Below are 20,060 nucleotides of genomic sequence, written 5' to 3' on the forward strand. Positions count from 1 at the left end.
GTACAAACACTTGATTCATCAAAAAGGCAGGAAAGGAAGAAAAGTCAGGGACTAAGAGAAAACAAACGTCCAAATGGTCAACTCAAACCCAAAGATACCAATAATTTCATGAAAATCAAATGGATTAGGCACCTCAACTAGAAGGCAGAGATTATAGGACTGGACAAAAAGAAAGACTCACCTATGTGGTGTTTATAAGAAACACAGGTTAAAAGCAAAAAGGTGAAAAAAGATACACTACGCAGACACGACACACCCCAGAGAAAGGACAGCATGATGGAAGCCTTAAGAGAGACCAAGAGACCTCTCAAAAGAACAAGATGGGCAGGGCACCAACAAGACGACAATCTTCAGTGCGCACGCACCTAGTGACAAAGCTCCCAGACACACAGAAAGAAAATCGACAGACCTAACCAAAAGAGACAAACCCTCCACGGAGCTAACTTTTTATTGATGGAACAAGCAGACAAAGAAAATAAGCAAGGATATAGAACAGAGGCAAGCAAATTTTTTCTGTAAAGTAGTAAAAATTTAAATAAAATAGTAAATATATTCAGCTTTATGGGCAAAACCGTCTGTCACAAAGAGTTGGCTGTGCTGTTGTAACACAAAGCAACTACAGAAAACACGTAAATGAACAGTGTGGCTGTGCTCCAACAGAACTTCATTTACAAACTGATAGCAGGCCAGGTTTGACCACAGGACATTAACTGATTTATTTATAGTTCTTAGCTGTGCAGCTCACTGGAGTAAATAAGTTCTAGTTCTTATTCTATGTATAATCTAGTGATTACTTTCCAAAACTAAATTCTATTAATGTTTTAGAATTTAGTTAACTTTTTTTATATTCATGATCTTATAATAGAAAATTTATATAACTTATATATATATATATACATTTGTATAATTCAATGATATTCCAGGTCAGATGCCATCTTTTCATTCTGAGAAAACCCATCATTACTTTTACTATCTTCTTAAGTCACTATTCCACACCCTCACTCAATACCATGAGGATTCCATATGGGGAAACAGCACTTTTTGTTCTGACTTGAATTATCCTCATGACTGTGTCGATCTTTAACCAAATAAAGTAGGCTACTAGTAGGGAAAGAGCTAGTCCTTTATAGAGCAGGGATAAATAAATTATCTGTTTAAATTCATAGCAGAAATTTAAATTCCCATGCTTAGAAATGAAAACAAAGAGTTATGCTGTAGAAGGTAGTCAAAGAGACATGAATACAGCCATGCGTCCTTAATGACAGGGACACATTCTGAGAAATGCATCATTAGGCGATGTCATCTCGTGCAAATATCATAGCATGTCCTTACACAAACCTAGATGGTATAGCCTACTACACAGCTAGGCTCTACGGTACTAATCTTATGGGACCACTGTCGTATATGTGGCAGTCACTGACCAAAATGTCACTATACGGCGTAATTGACTGTATCCCCAAATGCAATCCCAGGTAGTCTTCATCCTGCTCACCACTGACCACAAGTGCTTTCACTTTGTCAGGAGAGAGGAATCTTAAGAAATGTATCAACTCACTTAAACCTCTAAAAGATAGCAAAAAGAAACATTCACAACAGGAGAACTAGTTTGGCTTTAATCAAGAAGGACAACATCCTAGAGGCTGGCCTGTGGTGTAGTGGTTAAGTTGTGCGCCCCACTTTGGTGGCCGGAGGTTCACAGGTTAAGAACCCGGGCGTGGACCTAGCAGCACTCATTGAGCCACCCTGTGGTGGCATCCCACATAAAATAGAGGACGATTGGCACAAACGTTAGGTCAGCGACAATCTTCCTCTCACACACACAAAACAAGAATAACACCCTTAATGTATTTTCCCAATTACATGACTCTAAAATGCAAACTAGCTGTGAATGTGTGAAGTCCAGCCTCCATGAGGCAGATCACTCATAAACTTTGAGTTCTTAAAAAAATACTGAAAAAACATAAAAATGTGCCACTAGTAGAAAACAGCATCTTATACAATCAAAAGAGACACAGTAGTTTCAGGATCAGTAGATTCACCTTTCGTAGTCGGTGACTTATCTCCACCACAGAGGCAGCAATCAGAGTTGAAAGCACGCCCCGGTGAACAGGCGAGCCCACGTGCCAAGACTGAACGGTGGTTATAAACTCATGAAGAGGCGTCTGAACAGAATAAAGGAGCTACAAGAAAAAACATCAGTCGTTTTTAGTGGTTGTATATACAAAAAAAAGAGCACTTTAAGAATGAGTATTCCTACTGCCCTCCCTCAGGAGTCACTAATCTTATTTGTCCATTATCAGTGTCCACTCCCTTCTTTTCTGTTGGCGACTCAAATCTCTTAAACACCGTGGGTAGAAGAGAACAGAGAGGACTGAAGCCCACTGGGAATTATCTTTCCAACATTCTTTCTTAAAAGCAAAGGAAAATCCCTAAGAATAGAAGTATCAGTAATATTAATAAAGAAAAAAGAAAGAAAGATAAAGATAAAGAAATATCACTGACATTAAGAGAAGACATCAACTATGAGGCCATGTGTTCTGAATGAAGTTACATAGCCAATGGTGAGAAAATAAAAGATTTTGGCACAAATTACATTACATAAACAAATTACAGACGCTTGAACCAACTCATCCAAAAACTGAAACATTTCATATTAACTCAAATGTAAACTAGACTACAGAAAATACAGCCAACAAACTTCAATTATCTCTATCAGCGAAGAACAGAATAAAATTGAAAGTTTTCAATATTTCATAAACACTCTCCCATTTAAGCATTTAAAAATATCTTCACTAAAAAAGAATAGCTCATTCATGTTTTTAAACTACTACTTAGAAAGAATGGTCCTCTCTGATGACAATATGATTTTATGAGTAAAGCAAGTCTGGCACACGTGTCAACTCTTTTTACATGACTTGGTTACTCAATACCCCACTTCACGTCAGCTTTCAATCAGCAAAGGAACCACAGGCCCTTGCGGGTCCTTGCCCTAACCTTCCAAACAGCAGAAGGTTAACACGTGATGGGAGGGCAACCTGCAACAGAAAATAACATCTCATCTGGGCAAAGTCTTTGTCATTTACAAATAATCAAAATTAGCATTCGTGGGGCTGGCCTGGTGGGACAGTGGTTAAGTTCGCACATTCTGCTTCGGTGGCCAGGGGTCCCCCGGTTCAGATCCCAGGTGTGGACAGGGCACCGCTCATCAAGCCATGCTGTGGCAGGCGTCCCAAATATAAAGTAGAGGAAGATGGGTACAGATGTTAGCTCAGGACCAGTCTTCCTCAGCAAAAAGAGGAGGATTGGCAGCAGTTAGCTCAGGGCTAATCTTCCTTAAAAAAAAAAAACTTAGCCTTCTCAAAAGTACATTTTAGGGGCCGGCCCCGTGGCCAAGTGGTTAAGTTCGCACGTTCCGCTACAGTGGCCCAGGGTTTCGCTAGTTTGAATCCTGCGTGCAGTCATGGCACCGTTCATCAAGCCATGCTGAGGTGGCATCCCACATACCACAACTAGAAGGACCCACAACTAAGAATATACAACTATGTACCAGGGGGCTTTGGGGAGAAAAAGGAAAAAAAAAAAATCTTAAAAAAAAAAGTATATTTTATTTGGAAAATTCTGTTGAATAACAATTGAGCACTCACAAGACAATGCAATTCATTCTCTGCTTCCTCTCCTACTAGGAGGAGAAGTTCTCTCACCGCTGGCTGTTTACGTGAACTTGTGAACACCTGCCCCACGGCTGACAGTGGAAAGTGGGCTCTCGACCCTTCCTGGCCGCATGCCCCATGCAGGTAACCCCTTCTCTCTGAGTGCGCCACGCAATGCAGAAGGCTGCACACGCCGCCTGAAGAACGGCACGCGGCAATTTTCTCCTGCACTGCGCTGCACCTCACTCAACAGGCCAATGGCACAAGCAAGCGTTGGCTGGGCCTGCAGGTGAGTGGACACATACCACACACCCTAGTCCCTCAGGGAGCACTGCCCATCTAACGTCTAATGACCCCGTCCTATGAAGGTGCGAGTACCCGCAGGCCTTCTTCCGGTTGCTTCCTGAAGCTCCATGCCATGCATTCCAGCATCTTCTGAAATACTTTCTGGACCGTATCAAACAGGGTTGCAACTTCTTTGTCTGAATCTGTTTTCTGCATCAAGGAACTTCCAGTTACCTCTTTCAGAATGCCAAGAAGTAGTGAAACATAAAAGAATCCCTTCACTAGGAAAAAAAAATGCAAAAATCAGTTAACTAATTACACAATTTAGTTGAAATTAATATACATTTTTCACTTAACACATGTATCATGGTAATGTAAGAGACTGTCACCGGTAAGCCAATACCAGGTTGGTCAAACTAATATAAACTTTAACATCAACCAATCAATGTTGCTCTGTTGAAACAGAACACCAATGCCTTCGAGAACAGTAACAGCGTGCCTGATCAGCCCCTGGCACTGCACTCACCACACACGGACAGGGTGGTCCCTGAGCCCCAGTTAGAGAGCATGCCCTGTTTGCTTACATAATGTTGACCACCACACCAGCTCCACTATTACAGCCTGAGAGGGACAGCCCAGGAGCTTGCACAGTACGACTGAAGAACCTCAGGCCAACTCTGTTAAATTCCCGATACTCTACGGTTTATTGGTTGTCTTTTTCTTCCAAATCACCTCCTTTCCTGTGTTGCATTAATTCAGTAAAATGTCTTCCATGTGTGAGCATAATCCTACGTTCCATCTTGGAGATCCTGAATTTTCATCTTTGTTTCTATCCAAGCTTGCTTGTGAGTTAGGTTTTAAAAGCAGAAAGCGTGGTCTTGGCCCCCAGCAAGCTTCATGAGCACCCACCTGAGTTCTCATCCCTGGCCCCTCAGGCTGCACCACACTGACTAACCTCTAGGTCTGTGTACATGAGTGCCTCCCACTCAGACGGCAGGCCCTCCCATAGGGGCCATGCTGCATGACTTTCCTATACACGTGATAAGATATGCACTATATAAACTATACACATGTATATTTTCAAAATTCATCATATGAAAAAGCACAGAAATAATGTTCCTCACTAAAAGAGTATTATCTAGAGGGCCAGCCTGGTGGCGCACCAGTTAAGCTCACATGTTCCACTTTGGTGGCCCAAGATTCGCCAGTTTGGATCCCAGGTTCGAACCTACGCACCACTTGGTAAGCCATGCTGTAGCAGGCATCCCACATATAAAGTGGAGGAAGATGGGCATGGATGTTAGCTCAGGGCCACTCTTCCTCAGCAAAAAAGAGGAGGATTGATGACAGATGTTAACTCAGGGCTAATCTTCCTCAAAAAGAAAAAGAAAAAGATTATTATCTGGGTGATGAAGAGGTATGACCTCTTTGAACTTAGAATGGAATCACCTTACATAGGAAATGGACCTGGAGAAAGTATGCAAAGCACCTCAGTTTAGAAAACAGATCAATAAGATACAGTAAGCACTGCTTCAGAAAGAGGTAAGAAACTAAAGAAAAACCCAAATTTATCTGCTAAAACTAAGTAAAATAAAGAGACATGTTCCAGGGGAGATTACCTCTCAAAAGGTCGATGACACTGCCAGAGTCAACACAATTTTGTAAAATCTTTGCAAACAGATTAGAATCTTGTAAGAAACTAATTTCTTTAATCTAAAAGAAGGCAAAGGGGAGTGACGTCAGCAACATGGTGGTCTGAGCTCACCCGGGACTCTCTCCCCTCCAGATTACAACCAAAAAGAACAATTACTTTCCAACCAAAAAAAAAGGTCCTAATAACTGAAATCATCAGAGACCCACACCAGCCACATAGCGGAGGGCGGAGAGGCTGGAGCCGCCCTCGGAGGAGCTGGAAGGGGTAAGAGAGAACTTCGCTCCCTCCCCTAGAGACCGGGATCGCTGCTGAGGGTGTGTGAAAGAGCAGGGGAAGGGGCCGCACATCCAGGGATCGTCCAGGACTCCCACCACCTGTGCAGTGAAACCTTCTAACAGGGGAAAGGTTTCGTGTGGGGGAGCCCCAGCAAGCCAGGGCCCTGGGAGAAGAGACAGCAAGAGCTTATCCGAATCCAGGTCAGTGCGCAAGAGAAAGTGCCCCTCCTCCCCCAAACCGCGCTCACCACCATCACAGCTGAAAGCGGCAGGCCCAGAAAGCATGGCTCTCGACCCCCATCTACTGGTGACAGGCTGTAACTGCAAGTGAATAACAGCATCGTGAGCAAAAACCGCTCCTCTACCATCCAGCAATTTATAAAAGCTCCAGTCCACAACGAAAACAATGAAAACACAGAAGTAGGTCCTGAGGGCGTGGAAATAAGTAAACTAAGTGAAAATGAGTTCAGAATAGCTATCATCAAAACACTCAATGAGGTAAAGGGAAATATGGGGAGACAACTCAATGAGTTCTGGAGTTAGTTCACGAGAGATTGAAACTACAAAAAAGAACCAATCAGAAATACTAGAGATGAAAATCACAATGGATTAGATAAAACAGAATACGGACTCCCTGAATGCCCGTGTAGACATCATAGAGGAGCAAATTAGCATAATCAAAGATAGACACGATGAATGGCTCCAGACAGAGGAAGAAAGACAACTAAGAATTAAAAAAACTGAAAAAAATCTCCGAGAAATAGCTGACTCAATGAGAAAATGCAACTTAAGAATCATTGGAATTCCTGAGTGCGTCAAAAAGGAAAATGGAGCAGAAAGGGTGCTCAATGAAATAATAGAAGAGAACTTCCCAAATCTAGGGATTGGGAGAGAAAGGTGTGTGGAGGAAGCTTTCAGATCTCCTAGATTTGTCAATGTAAAAACACCTACTGCAAGGCACATAGTAGTAAAAATGGCAAAAATGAACGACAAAGAAATACTCAGGGCAGCAAGGCAGAAGAAAATAACTTACAAAGGAACCCCTATCAGACTTTCAGCGGATTTCTCTACAGAAACCTTACAAGCTAGGAGAGATTGGAATGACGTATTCAAAACTTTAAAGGATAAAAATCATCAGCCAGGAATACTCTATCCAGCAAAAATATCCTTCAGATATGAGGGAGAAATTAAATCTTTTCCAGACAAACAAAAGGAAGGGACTTCATAGTCATAAGACCTCCACTACAAGAAATCTTCAAGAAGGTTCTTATACCTGAAATAAGAAAAAAAGGGAACGAGTGGTCACAAAACACAGAGTAGGGAGACAAATAGATAGAATAGGAATAGGAGAGCAAATATGCAACTACAGCATTAGGATAAAGGGAAGGAAATCACCAAAGCAAAGACAATCATCACTCTAACCACAAACTGACAGCACAAGTTGGAATAAGACATGGAAATACTAATTTAGGAGGGGAGGAGGAAAGGGACTGAAACAGTCTAGGCTAAGTAAGTAAGAGACCACCAGAAAATGGACTATGTTATACATGAGGTTCTGAATACAAACCTCAGGGTAGCCACTAAACTAAAAAACAGAACAGAGACACAAAACATAAATAAGGAAAAATCTAAGAAACCCAGCATAAGAAATTGCAGAAGTCAATGGACAGGCTAAAACACACAGGACGAGAAACAAAGAAAACACAGGAAAACCAGATAACGAGCGACAGAATGACAGCATTAAGCCCTCATGCATCAACACTCACCCTCAATGTAAACGGACTGAACTCTCCAATAAAAAGACACAGAGTGGCAAAATGGATTAAAGAGCAAGATCCAACAATTTGTTGCCTCTGGGAAACAAACCTCAGCTCCAAGGACAAACACAGGCTCAGAGTGAAGAGGTGGAAGACAATACTCCAAGCTAATAGCAAACAAAAGAAAGCAGGTGTCGCAATACTTATATCAGACAAAACAGACTTCAAGATAAGGCAGGTATAGAGAGACACAGGGGGCCAATATATAATGATCAAATGGATACTTCATCAAGAAGAAATAATGCTTATAAATATCTATGCGGCCAAGACAGGAGCACCAAAGTTCATAAAGCAACTATTAACAAAACTAAAAGAAGATATTAAAAATAACGCAATAATAGTAGGGGACCTCAACACCCCACTCACATCATTGGACAGATCATCCAGACAGAAAATCAACAAAGAAACAGTGGAGCTAAACAAAAAGCTAAAACAGTTGGACTTAATAGACATATATAGAACACTTCATCCAAAAACAGCAGAATACACATTCTTCTCAAGCGCGCATGGAACATTCACAAGGATAGACCATATGATGGGAAACAAGGCAAGCCTCTACAAATTTAAAAAACTTGAAATAATAACAAGCATCTTCTCCAATCATAATGCTGTAAAGCTAGAAATTAATTACAAGAAAAAAGCTGAGAAATGCACAAGGATTTGGAGACTAAATAATACACTATTGAACAAGCAATGGATCATTGAAGAAATTGAAGAAATCAAAAAATACCTGGAAACAAATGAAAATGATAACATGCCATACCAACTCATATGGGATGCAGCAAAAGATGTATTAAGAGGAAAATTCATCACAATACAGGCACATCTTAACAAACAAGAAAAATCCCAAATAAGCAATCTTAAACTACACCTAACTGAATTAGAGAAAGAAGAACAAAGCCCAAAGTCAGCAGAAGGAGAGAAGTAATAAAAATCAGAGCAGAAATAAATGCTATTGAAACAAAAAAGGCAGTAGAAAGGATCAATGAAACAAAGAGCTGGTTCTTTGAGAAGATAAATAAAATTGACAAATTCCTAGCCAGACTTACAAAGAAAAAAAGAGAGAAAGCTCAAATAAACAAAATCAGAATTGAAAGAGGAGAAATAACAACAGACTCTGAAGAAATACAAGAGATTATAAGAGAATACTACAAAAAACTATATGCCAACAAAATGGATAACCTAGAGGAAATGGATAAATTCTTGGACTCCTACAATCTCCCAAAGCTTAGTCAAGAAGAAGCAGACAATTTAAACAGACCAATCACAAGGAAAGAGATTGAAACAGCAATCAAAAGCATCCCAAAGAATAAAACCCCAGGACCAGATGGTTTTCCTGGGGAATTCTACCAAACTTTCAGAGAGGATTTAACACCTATCCTTTTCAAGCTATTCCAAAAAATTAGGGAGGATGAAACACTTCCTAACGTATTCTACGAGGCCAATATCATGCTGATACCAAAGCCTGACAAGGACAGCACAAAAAAGGAGAACTACAGGCCAATATCGCTGATGAACATAGATGCAAAAATTCTCCACAAAATTACAGCAACTCAAATTCAGCAATTCATCAAAAGGCTCATACATCATGATCAAGTGGGATTCATACCAGGGACACAGGGAAAGTTCAACATCCGCAAATCAATCAACGTGATACACCAACATCAACAAACTGAGGAATAAAAACCACATGATCATCTCAATAGATGTAGAGAAAGCATTTGACAAGACCCAACAGCCATTTATGATAAAAACTCTGAACAAAATGGGGATAGAAGGGAACTACCTCAACATCATAAAGGCCATATATGACAAACCCACAGCCCACATCATACTCAATGGGCAAAAACTGAGTGTCATCCCCCTGAAAACAGGAACGAGACAAGGATGCCCTCTATCACCACTCTTATTTAACACAGTACTGGAGGTCCTGGCCAGAGCAATTAGGCAAGAAGAAGGAATAAAAGGAATCCAAATAGGGAGGGAAGAAGTGAAACTCTCGCTGTTTGCAGACGACATGATCTTATATATAGAGAACCCCAAAGAATCCATTGGAAAACTTTTAGAAGTAATCAGCAACTACAGCAAAGTTGCAGGTATAAAATCAATTTACATAAATCAGTAGCATTTCTATACTCTAATAACGAACTAACAGAAAAAGAACTTAAGAACACAATACCATTCACAATCCCAACAAAAAGAATAAAATACCTCAGGGTGAATTTAACTAAGGAAGTGAAAGACTTATACAATGAAAATTACAAGGCTTTTCTGAAAGAAATGGATGATGACATAAAGAGATGGAAAGATATTCCAAATGTACATGGATTGGAAGAATAAACATAGTTAAAATGTCCATACTACCTAAAGCAATCTACAGATTCAATGCTATCCCAATCAGAATCCCAATGACAGTCTTTACAGAAATTGAACAAAGAATCCTACAATTCATATGGGGCAACAAAAGACCCCGAATTGCTAAAGCAATCCTGAGAAAAAAGAACAAAGCTGGAGACATCACAATCCCTGACTTCAAAACATACTATGAAGCTACAGTAATCAAAACAGCATGATACTGGTAGAGAAACAGGTGCACAGATCAATGGAATAGAATTGAAAGCCCAGAAATAAAACCACACATCTATGGACAGCTTATCTTTGACAAAGGAGCTGAGGGCATACGATGGAGAAAAGAAAGTCTTTTCAACAAATGGTGCTGGGAAAACTGGAAAGCCACGTGTAAAAGAATGAAAATTGACCATTCTTTTTCACCATTCACCAAAATAAACTCAAAATGGATCAAAGACCTAAAGCTGAGACCTGAAACCATAAGGTTTCTAGAAGAAAATGTAGGCAGTACACTCTGTGACATCAGTATTAAAAGGATCTTTTCGGATACCATGTCTTTTCAGAGAAGGGAAACAATAGAAAGAATAAACAAATGGTACTTCATCAGACTAAAGAGCTTCTTCAAGGCAAAGGAAAACAGGATTAAAACAAAAAAACAACCCACTAACTGAGAAAAAATATTTGCAAGTAATACATCTGAGAAAGGCTTAATATCCATAATATATAAAGAACTCACACAACTCAACAACAAAAAATCAATCAGCCCCATCAAAAAATGGGTTGGAGACATGAACAGACATTTCTCCAAAGGAGAGATACAGATGGCCAATAGACACATGAAAAGGTGTTCATCATCGCTGATCATCAGGGAAATGCAAATCAAAACTACACTAAGATACCACCTTACACCCATTAGAATGACAAAAATATCTAAAACTAATAGTAACAAATGTTGGAGAGGTTGTGGAGAAAAAGGAACCCTCATACACTGCTGGTGGGAATGCAAACTGGTGCAGCCACTATGGAAAACAGTATGGAGATTCCTCAAAAAGTTAAAAATAGAACTACCATACAATCCAGCTATCCCGCTACTGGGTATCTATCCAAAGAACCTGAAGTCAACAATTCCAAAAGTCCTATGCACCTCCATGTTCACTGCAGCATTATTTACAATAGCCAAGACGTGGAAGCAACCTAAGTGCCCATCAACAGATGATTGGATAAAGAAGATGTGGTATATATATACAATGGAACACTACTCAGCTGTAAAACAGAACAAAATCGTCCCATTTGCAACAACATGGATGGACCTTGAGGGAATTATGTTAAGTGAAATAAGTCAGATAGAGAAGGACAATCTCTGTATGACTCCACTCATATGAGGAATTTAAACATGTGGACAAAGAGAACAGATCAGTGGATACCAGGGGAAAGGTGGGGTGGGGGGTGGGCACAAAGGGTGAAGGGGTGCACCTACAACACGACTGACAGACAATAATGTACAACTGAAATTTCACAAGATTGTAACCTATCATTAACTCAATAAAAAATAATAAAAAAATTTTAAAAAATTAAAAATAATAATAATAATAAAAGAAGGCAAAGGGACACACATTCTCCACATATGTGGGTGAGCAAGGAAATGCTGGGCTAAATCAAACACGAGCAGCACAGAGACTGATGTGCTGAAGCGTAAAGGACCCTGAAAAGAAGAGGGCCAGTCTTCTGACATCCATCCTCACAGTCATGGTTCATGGGGGAGAACCACACACTTAGTCAGTACTTTTAATTAGTGACAAAAACCTGGAAAGTTGAAAATTCTAATTCAAAGCTATTTCATTATGTTCAAGCAGTATGTGCCTTATAACCAAATATAGAGAGAGATAGTGGTTAAGTAAAACAGCACAAATTACTAAAGATGTATCAGAATTCATAGGAATGTACAGTAGAAGACATTGACTTTGGAAGTTATTACTTCTTGAGAGTGAATCAGCTCACAAACAGTTGCTGGGCTGGGAGAGATGTCAGTTTGACACTGATGGCGTGCTGGCTGCTAGGATTTTCCCAGCAGTTAATATCTCAGGCTATCACGTGTCTGCAAATGAGCAGAAGCTCACTAGCCCGGCCCAGGGCAGCAGTCACAGAGAACTAGCTCAGCGTACGAGCCTGTGGAGCGTCCTCCTTCTGGCTCAGACAGGCGCGTGCTCTGTCCCGGGAGTCCCTCCTGCCCAGCTCTCTCCAGCTCTACCAGGTGGCCGCGGTCTCCATCAATCTCCCTTTACCTTTTCATTGAAGGCAAAGTCCTATATTTACTGTAAGGTTTATTTATTAGAAATTTAACCTTCCTTTTTCATTGTACTCATTACTTCTTGCTAAGATGACCATGTACTAGCGCTGTCAATAAGTGTCACTGAGTATCTGCACAGTCATCTTTCCCAAAAGCCTCTGACTTTTAGTCCCTGATTTTGCAGAATGCATGGTGTTTTTTGAAACACACACACTGTGTTAGAGCAGAAACACCTGCATTTTTGTGAGCTTAGATTTTTACATTTGGGTTATGTGTGGGGACTCAGCTGTATTCAAGGACCTCTCTTCTGGAATATGCACTTCAGCATAGAAAACGCCATACTTAAATATTAATATAAATGCGACTGGCTTTAATTAAAACGCTTTATTAGGACTCTTTCAAGTAGAGCAAAAAGTCCAGTGATCAGTGGACTCTGGGTCTACCTAGCTAAATTGCTAAGTATAATCCTATTTGTGACAAGACTATAAAAAATGACCACACAGTTGATTCTTTCCTGGGAAATGCTGATTATTGGAAAGTATAAGTACAAAGATTGCTTCAGTTTGGTCAAAGATAAAGTCAATAGCTTAGGGCCTCATTTTGGGGGAAGAGACGCCTCTATACAATGAAACTAGTTACACTGAGATCGAAATTCTATTTAGCTCCCTGGAAAATGAATTTTATAAATACAAAAAATAGATTCAGTTCTTAGGAGAAAATAATTCCTAAATGATAAATGAAATTTAAATGATGCAAATTATTTTTAATGTTTCAATCATTAAGCTTAAGTTTAACCTGCTGTTTTCACAATAGAAAGTAAGAGTTATAAAGAGTTAAACAAAAGAAAGCTAGACTTTAAAACAAAATATTTGTTTTATTTAATACTTAGTCTTTGTGGATATTTTAAATAAATAATGTATAATCTTGCTTGTGAGTACAGATTAATTCAAGGGGATGTATACTCGAAACAGCAGAACAGAGTGGCCAGTACCCCAGCTCCAGCACAGCACAAGTACCAACCTCAGTGCCAGAAGCACGGAGAGAAAAACACGGCGGAAGTTGCTGACAAGAATCCTCTGGGGTCTGCATGACGAGACTGAAGACTCCAGATGACTAACTGTGAACTTAACTATTGACTCATTGAATCTAATTTTCAAAACTTAATGTTGAATTTGCTAGATTATATCATTTTCAATCTCTTCTAGTAAATATGTAGGCTTAAAGGAATTTAAATGTCAAATTTTCAAGTTTCCATAGATCTCAGAAAGAACCAAACATAGCGTGGGGATGTGTAGTAAGAACAACTCAGAAAATTTAGAAACAGCTCCATACAGCAATTCAGCTACCCCAGGGAGGCGGCAGGGTCAGGGTTGTGGGTCACAGCCCAGCAGGATACTTCTTAGCCAGTGTGACCAGAGGTGGAGGAGACACTCTGGACCATACCCCAACTCCTCCCGCCATGTGATAGGCTGTGAGAAGCTGGCCTGGGGACCCACGGGTAGGATGCTCCAGAACATCACACAGCCCAGCTCCAGTGGCCAGCCTGCCCAGACCACCTATAAGGAGGCAGACTTCTCACTCCCTCACTGAACACATTTCACTTAGCACCTAGTATGCAGCCAGCATGAGCACCATGGGATGAGTCCCAGGGCTGACCCTGTCACCCCTGTCCGTGGGGTAACACACACTTCCCAGGGGTTCTAGGGGGCATTGAACATCCCCTGACTTACCATCCCCAGTGTCCAGAGCAGATAAGAGAACTATTCTGTGAGCTTTGCCATACAGATGCCAGTGGGGAGCAGCAGAGAGGCAAGGGGCTGCCACTGCGCTAGCCTCCCACACGGCAAGTCCCCTGACAATCAAGCAAACTGCAAGGAGCAGAAGCCCAAGGCCCCGTCAGAAACTGGACTTCATCACATCCAATGCCAGAAACACCTGTGAACTTCCTGGCTGCAGGGTTCACAGGTTCAGATCCTGGGCACGGACCTAGAACTGCTCATCAAGCCACACTGTGGTGGCATCCCATATAAAATAGAGGAAGACTGGCACAGATCTTAGCTCAGCGATAATCCTCCTGAAGCACAAAGAGGAAGACTGGCAACAGATGTTAGCTCAGGACCAATCTACCTCATACATACACACACAAAAAAAGCAAGAGTGCTGACCAGAAAAGTAAGGGAGGGAGAGAGGAAGTGGTTTTGATTATTAATTGCTCTAAACTAGTCCTTTAATGAACGAAGTATACCTGTTTGCATGATTCCAAGACTCCACTGTAAAAGCTGTATCTGAAACTTACAATCGCCAAGGCCAACCATAACAACATCTTTACACACGGTCAGGTAGGTCTGTAAGAGACAGATGTGCTGATGTGATTTACCAACAAAGGCCACAGAAAGGGAAAAAAGGGAACAAATCCAGGCTTGCAAAGCCTCTCACATCTGATGTCCTACCAGTTATCTTACAAAGCAGATATTTTTATAAAGGATTCCCACAAAGACACATTAATTCTAATTTTTGTTTTGATAAGAAATCCAGAAACACATTTTACGTAATTCCATAAACATTACTGAACACTATTACATGGAATGTGTAAAATTACCTTAAAATTATGCAGTCTATACTTTGAGAAAAGATAAACTACAGATCTTTAAATGCCGCTGTAAGGATTTAAGAAGAGCAACATTACGTCTAAAGTTACAACTTTAAAACAGAAAATAAAATCTTGAAACACATCACAAACTTCGTAAATAAAAAGGTTTCTGCGTCTTAAGACTTCTAACCTGGATAATTTGCTGATAAACGACCCTATGAAGCTTCAGATATTCTTCTTCTTGATCTTGGATAAAAGATAAAACTTTGCTTTCTAACCAAAACCCAGTGTCTTCCAAAGGGGACAGGTAAACCTTTCCTTCTGAGCAGAACTGTCCAACAACAGAAAGATGAATTAGTACTAGGCCAGCCGTGCCAATGCGCTTCTTATTCTGATACAGAGCCAGGGACGGACGCACCTTGTGCTGAAGATGAATACTCAACCGACAATAGAGGCTGAAGGCTCGCAGGGCAGTTGCTTCATTAAAGTTGTGAGGTTTCACACCTGGCAATTGCAAAATTGATTCCAGATCCACCTGTAAAATAAAAAAATCTGTAGGCTGCGTTCTGACTGATAAGTCAGGGCCAGGATGATCGGAAGCACCTGACAAAGCTGTGCTTCAAGAGGGACACGTGGAGCAACAGAGGTGATTCAGCAGCACAGCAAAGCCTTCTGAGAAGTCTGCAGTGTCTTCCCTTCCTCTCCCCTCAAGAACGTAACTTTAAGTTATTGCTTAAGGAGCTGTCAGGAGCGAGTATGTTAAAGCCTTTGCCCCTGGGGTAGGTTCTGGCCTGCTGGGGGTGAGAGGCCAGGTCTGCAAAGAAAGACGGTGCTGTTAGGACAGACCGACAACACAGAGAGAGAGGCAGTGCCTCCCAGGAACAGTCCCTCGCCACTCAGGCAGAGTGAGACCCTCCCGCCTGCCTGCAACTCCCTCATCTTGCACCCAGCAGGAGCAGCGTGAGTGTTTGGAAATGTGTGGGAGTGGGTTTGGCTGTCACAATGGAGGGGTGGGTGTCCCACCAGCATTGAATAGGTGACAATACCATTTGTGCCCCTGCTAGGAAAGCCTGACGGGAAATACATCCACCCTTTTCCCAGAACCCACAGGCAGCCCTACTTTCTACACCAGTGCAGCCGGTGCCCAGCTTAGTCCATGGGCAAAATCCCAGCGCTGCCCACCCCCACCTGGACATGAACGCTGGAGAGCCTTGAGGGAGCGCATGGCCAGGTACTGGGCTTGCCATCAGCCCCGCCACCTCCTCCCCTGAGTGCTGTGCACCTCTCCCCTTCAGACCTCCCTCCTCTCCCACCTGGTGCCTGGCGCTGGTGCACCGGAGGCTCTGCCACTGGCACAACCAAGCTCAGCAGCACTAACAGGCTGTTTCTGAGGCCTGGCCCTGGAGGAGATGGCCAGAGAGCCAGGAAGGAGAGGAGGAAAATGCTGAATTCACAGGAATGCTCCACCGATTCCTAGAAAAGCCTGCCAAGGACTGAGGGGAAATCAGGATTCCCACGACAATGGGCAGGAGCAGAGCAACAGAGCTTGAGGGTGACAGGAAGTCTTCCTGCAGACCCGTGTTCACAAAAACAGGGTTATTCGCAGGAGTCAGCCTTGACAAAACACTGGGCTCTGAACACCACTTGGCTGAAAGGCCTGGAAATTGTGACCTAGTCCCCATCTTGCCACCCAGTTAGTCACCTGAGTTTGATGTCCTCGCCTGTACACTGGAGGAAGGGGCCAGATAACACAACTCCTTTCCCGCTGGAAAAATTTATACTACAAATATGAAAAATTTAATCTTACTTTATCACTCCTATGACTCATGGAATCACTCAACGTTCACAGGGCCTGTATTTGTTCTAGAAAGTTACCTTGGACGTTTCAAGTGCTTTCAAAAGATGGTTAAGCTTCTTTCGGGGAGCCGATAGCAGGCACTCTCGATTCTCCGGATGGGTCAGCAGATACTCTATGTAAACCAACGCCAATTCGGGTTTGACTGGGCGTGTATCACGGATTTGCACTTTACGTTTAGACACTGAGTTACTCTGAAAGAACAGAGAGCAGTAAACTGATAAATAAAACATATGTTTCCGGGAAACCATGCAGATTTCTAATACAGAGTTATCCTCATTCAGCAAATTTAAAGAAACATGATACAAATATACCTTACTCTGGGGCTGCTCATCTGGCAGCCAGTCACAGATGAGTTCCAGAATGTGTCCCACTTGTCCCCAGGAGCAGAGACAGTCTAACAAAGTGCAGTAGCTCTTGTCTGCTGCTCCTTCCTCTTGGTTTCTTAACGTGGAAATCACACCACAGCTGAAAATGTCAAATACACAAAATCAGATCTCATATTTCAATAACAATTTCCCACTTTTCTAAAAGGTGAGGAAAATAAAGAAGCCAAAAATTGAGGGTACTTAAGCCCTTCCTATCACAGGAACTCTCGGACATTCTCTGCTGCAGAATAATTATATTGTTTTCTCACAATTACTACAGGAGATAAGTTTCAATACAAAATACTGAATTTGAAAGCAGCTTTAGGAATATGAGACTCAACACAGTCCAGACATACCAACATAGGTATTAAGTTATCAAGAACACATCAGTCACATAAAACCCCCAGCCTTTCATGTCTGTGTCACCTCTGTCAGACTCTAGAGCAAAGAACCCTAATTTTGGAGGAATAATTTTTGTTTAGCATCAAAACATCCATTTTTCATAATATGAATAAAAATAAGTAATTTTTACTGAGATAATAACCAACACTCGAGCAACACCGTCCAAAAAAACATATAATGCAAGCCACAAAAGCAGGCCATGTAAGTCATTTTTAATTTTCTAGTAGCCACATTTAAAAAAGCAAAGAGAAACAGGTAAAATTAATTTCAATAATATATCTTATTTAACCCAATCTATCCACAACATCATTTTAAGATGTAATCAACATAGAAAACTACTAATGAGATACTTTACATTCTTCTTTTCACACCAAGTCTCGGTGTGTGCATTCTGCACTCACAGCACCTCTCAACCCAGAGAGCCATGTTCCAGCCGTCAGAGCCACATGCAGCCCACGGCTCCATGGCGGATAACAGCTTCAGAGTCTCATCACATCGGGCTTTACAAATAGCCCAGACGTTACAGCTCAGAGACTGTTTTAGTGCCACGTAGTCTCCTCCTACCTTCCTTAGCACTCCAGAGCCACCAGAAATTGCACCCGGCTATTTTCCCTGCCACAGGGAGAGGGAGACAGGAGGGAGGAAGTGGCTTTGGACTTGGAACTGAGGTGTGACAGTCTGCTGAATCTGACATTCATCTGACACCTAAGCACAATGACGCAGGATTCCCACCTCACTGCTGTCCTGAAAAGCAGAGAGAATACCTGAATGCAGGCACAGCAGAAGCAGGCATGAAGGACATCAGCATGAACAAAGGGATCTTACACCGATCATCCTAAAAGCATAAAAAGAAAACAAAACAAAAGGGTATTTAAACACGATGACGTTTTGAAAGCCTGTTCATAAAGCTTCCCAATAACCTATTTTCAAAGTCACTCAGTAGGAACTAGAGTAATCCTCCCAATGCTCAACAGGAAAACTTACACCTATTGGTAAACTTCACATTTGAGACGTATTCTCAACGTTTTATATGATATTCCACGACTTTGTGTGATGCATTAATTTTTCCAGATATTTATTAAGCACCTACTGTGTACCAGGCACCAATCTAGATCCTGGGGATACATCAGTACCCAGAATAGACAAAATTCCTTGTGTCAAGGCACTAACGTCTATTGTAAAAATACTGATGAAAGGAAAAAAATTAACTCTACACACTTGGTATCCTGAACATAAATCTCAAGAGAATGAAACTAGTCAAAGAAAAAATTTTAAATAAAATAATGAGAATATCTTTAGGAAGACGGCAGTTTAATGGAAAATGTACAGACTTTGGAGCTACTTTGCCAAATCCAAGTCCAATCAGATTCCACAAGCTAACTAGCTGGAACACAGAGCAAAGAGGTTGGAGTCTCTGAGTCTCAGTTTCCTCCTCTGCAAAACGGGAAAGAGTTATTAGGAGAACTGAGTGAGGTAAACCACATCAGAACCAATGACAGTACCTAGTACATGGTAGTGCTGAAAAACTGTAGCTACATTATTATTATTACAACAATAAAGCAAACAGTAGACCAGACCCAATCAAGAACACTCAATAAAAAATATCCTTGGGGCTGGCCCCGTGGCTGAGTGGTTGAGTTCGTGCGCTCCGCTGCCGGCGGCCCAGTGTTTCATTGGTTCGAATCCTGGGCGCGGACATGGCACTGCTCATCAAACCACGCTGAGGCAGCGTCCCACATGCCACAGCTGGAGGGACCCACAACAAAGAATATACAACTATGTACTGGGGGGCTTTGGGGAGAAAAAGGAAAAAAAATTTTAAAAATCTTAAAAAAAAAAAAATATCCTTGGGGCTGGCCCCATGGTGTAGTGGTTAGATTCGGCGCACTCCACTTTGGCGGCCTGGGTTCATGGGCTCAGATCCCAGGCACAGACCTACACCACTCGTCAGCCATGCTGTGGTGGTAACCCACATATAAAATAGAAGAAGACTGGCACAGGTGTTAGCTCAGGGCAAATCTTCCTCAGCAAAAAAAAAAAACAAAACAAAAAGAAAACAAAGCAAAACAATATCCTTGTTTGGTTGGGAGAATGAGGGATGGTGAATTCTAAAAGAAAAAGAAATAATTTCCCTGAAAATATACATGAAACAGAAATAGGAGCAACATCAAAATCTGATCTGTAATTAATATGCATTCAGTTAGAATAAACCCACCCTTACCCCTAACTCCTAACAAAAAAGGAAAATATTTTCTTAATGTTACAGAATTACACTGGTAATTGCTGCTGATTCCACTCTATGTGCGGGTTATAGATTGTATATTCACTTATTGGATGACCACAATATTCTCAGCTACTGAGGGGAGAGAGGCTCTCTTGCCAGAATCATTTGGAACTAACTGAATTAATTAACGGCCTTCCTGGGCTTCCTGGACATCCCCAGGCCACACTGCTCATTTGCCATCTCATCCAGTGTCCTATGGGCTTCTGTGTATATCTTCTGAGATTTCTGATAGTGCTGGTTTCTC

The 20,060-nt window shown here is 41.5% G+C and overlaps 1 protein-coding gene across 3 annotated transcripts in view; it reads right to left on the bottom strand.

Annotated features, from left to right (window-relative positions):
* NCAPG2 (non-SMC condensin II complex subunit G2) overlaps positions 1-20,060 on the bottom strand; it is a 71,821-nt gene that overhangs the window by 12,978 nt on the left and 38,783 nt on the right. For all 3 annotated transcript variants that reach the window (XM_070618088.1, XM_008537150.2, XM_008537151.2), the window contains exons 17-24: positions 18,297-18,367; positions 17,077-17,230; positions 16,783-16,956; positions 15,326-15,442; positions 15,098-15,238; positions 14,563-14,662; positions 4,029-4,216; positions 2,040-2,180 (exon numbers count right to left, since the gene is read on the bottom strand). In XM_070618088.1, coding sequence (XP_070474189.1) covers positions 2,040-2,180; positions 4,029-4,216; positions 14,563-14,662; positions 15,098-15,238; positions 15,326-15,442; positions 16,783-16,956; positions 17,077-17,230; positions 18,297-18,367 — 1,086 coding nt within the window. The remainder of the gene's footprint in view (positions 1-2,039; positions 2,181-4,028; positions 4,217-14,562; positions 14,663-15,097; positions 15,239-15,325; positions 15,443-16,782; positions 16,957-17,076; positions 17,231-18,296; positions 18,368-20,060) is intronic.

This window comes from Equus przewalskii, chromosome 4 (genome assembly GCF_037783145.1).
Source record: "Equus przewalskii isolate Varuska chromosome 4, EquPr2, whole genome shotgun sequence".
NCBI lineage: Eukaryota > Metazoa > Chordata > Mammalia > Perissodactyla > Equidae > Equus > Equus przewalskii.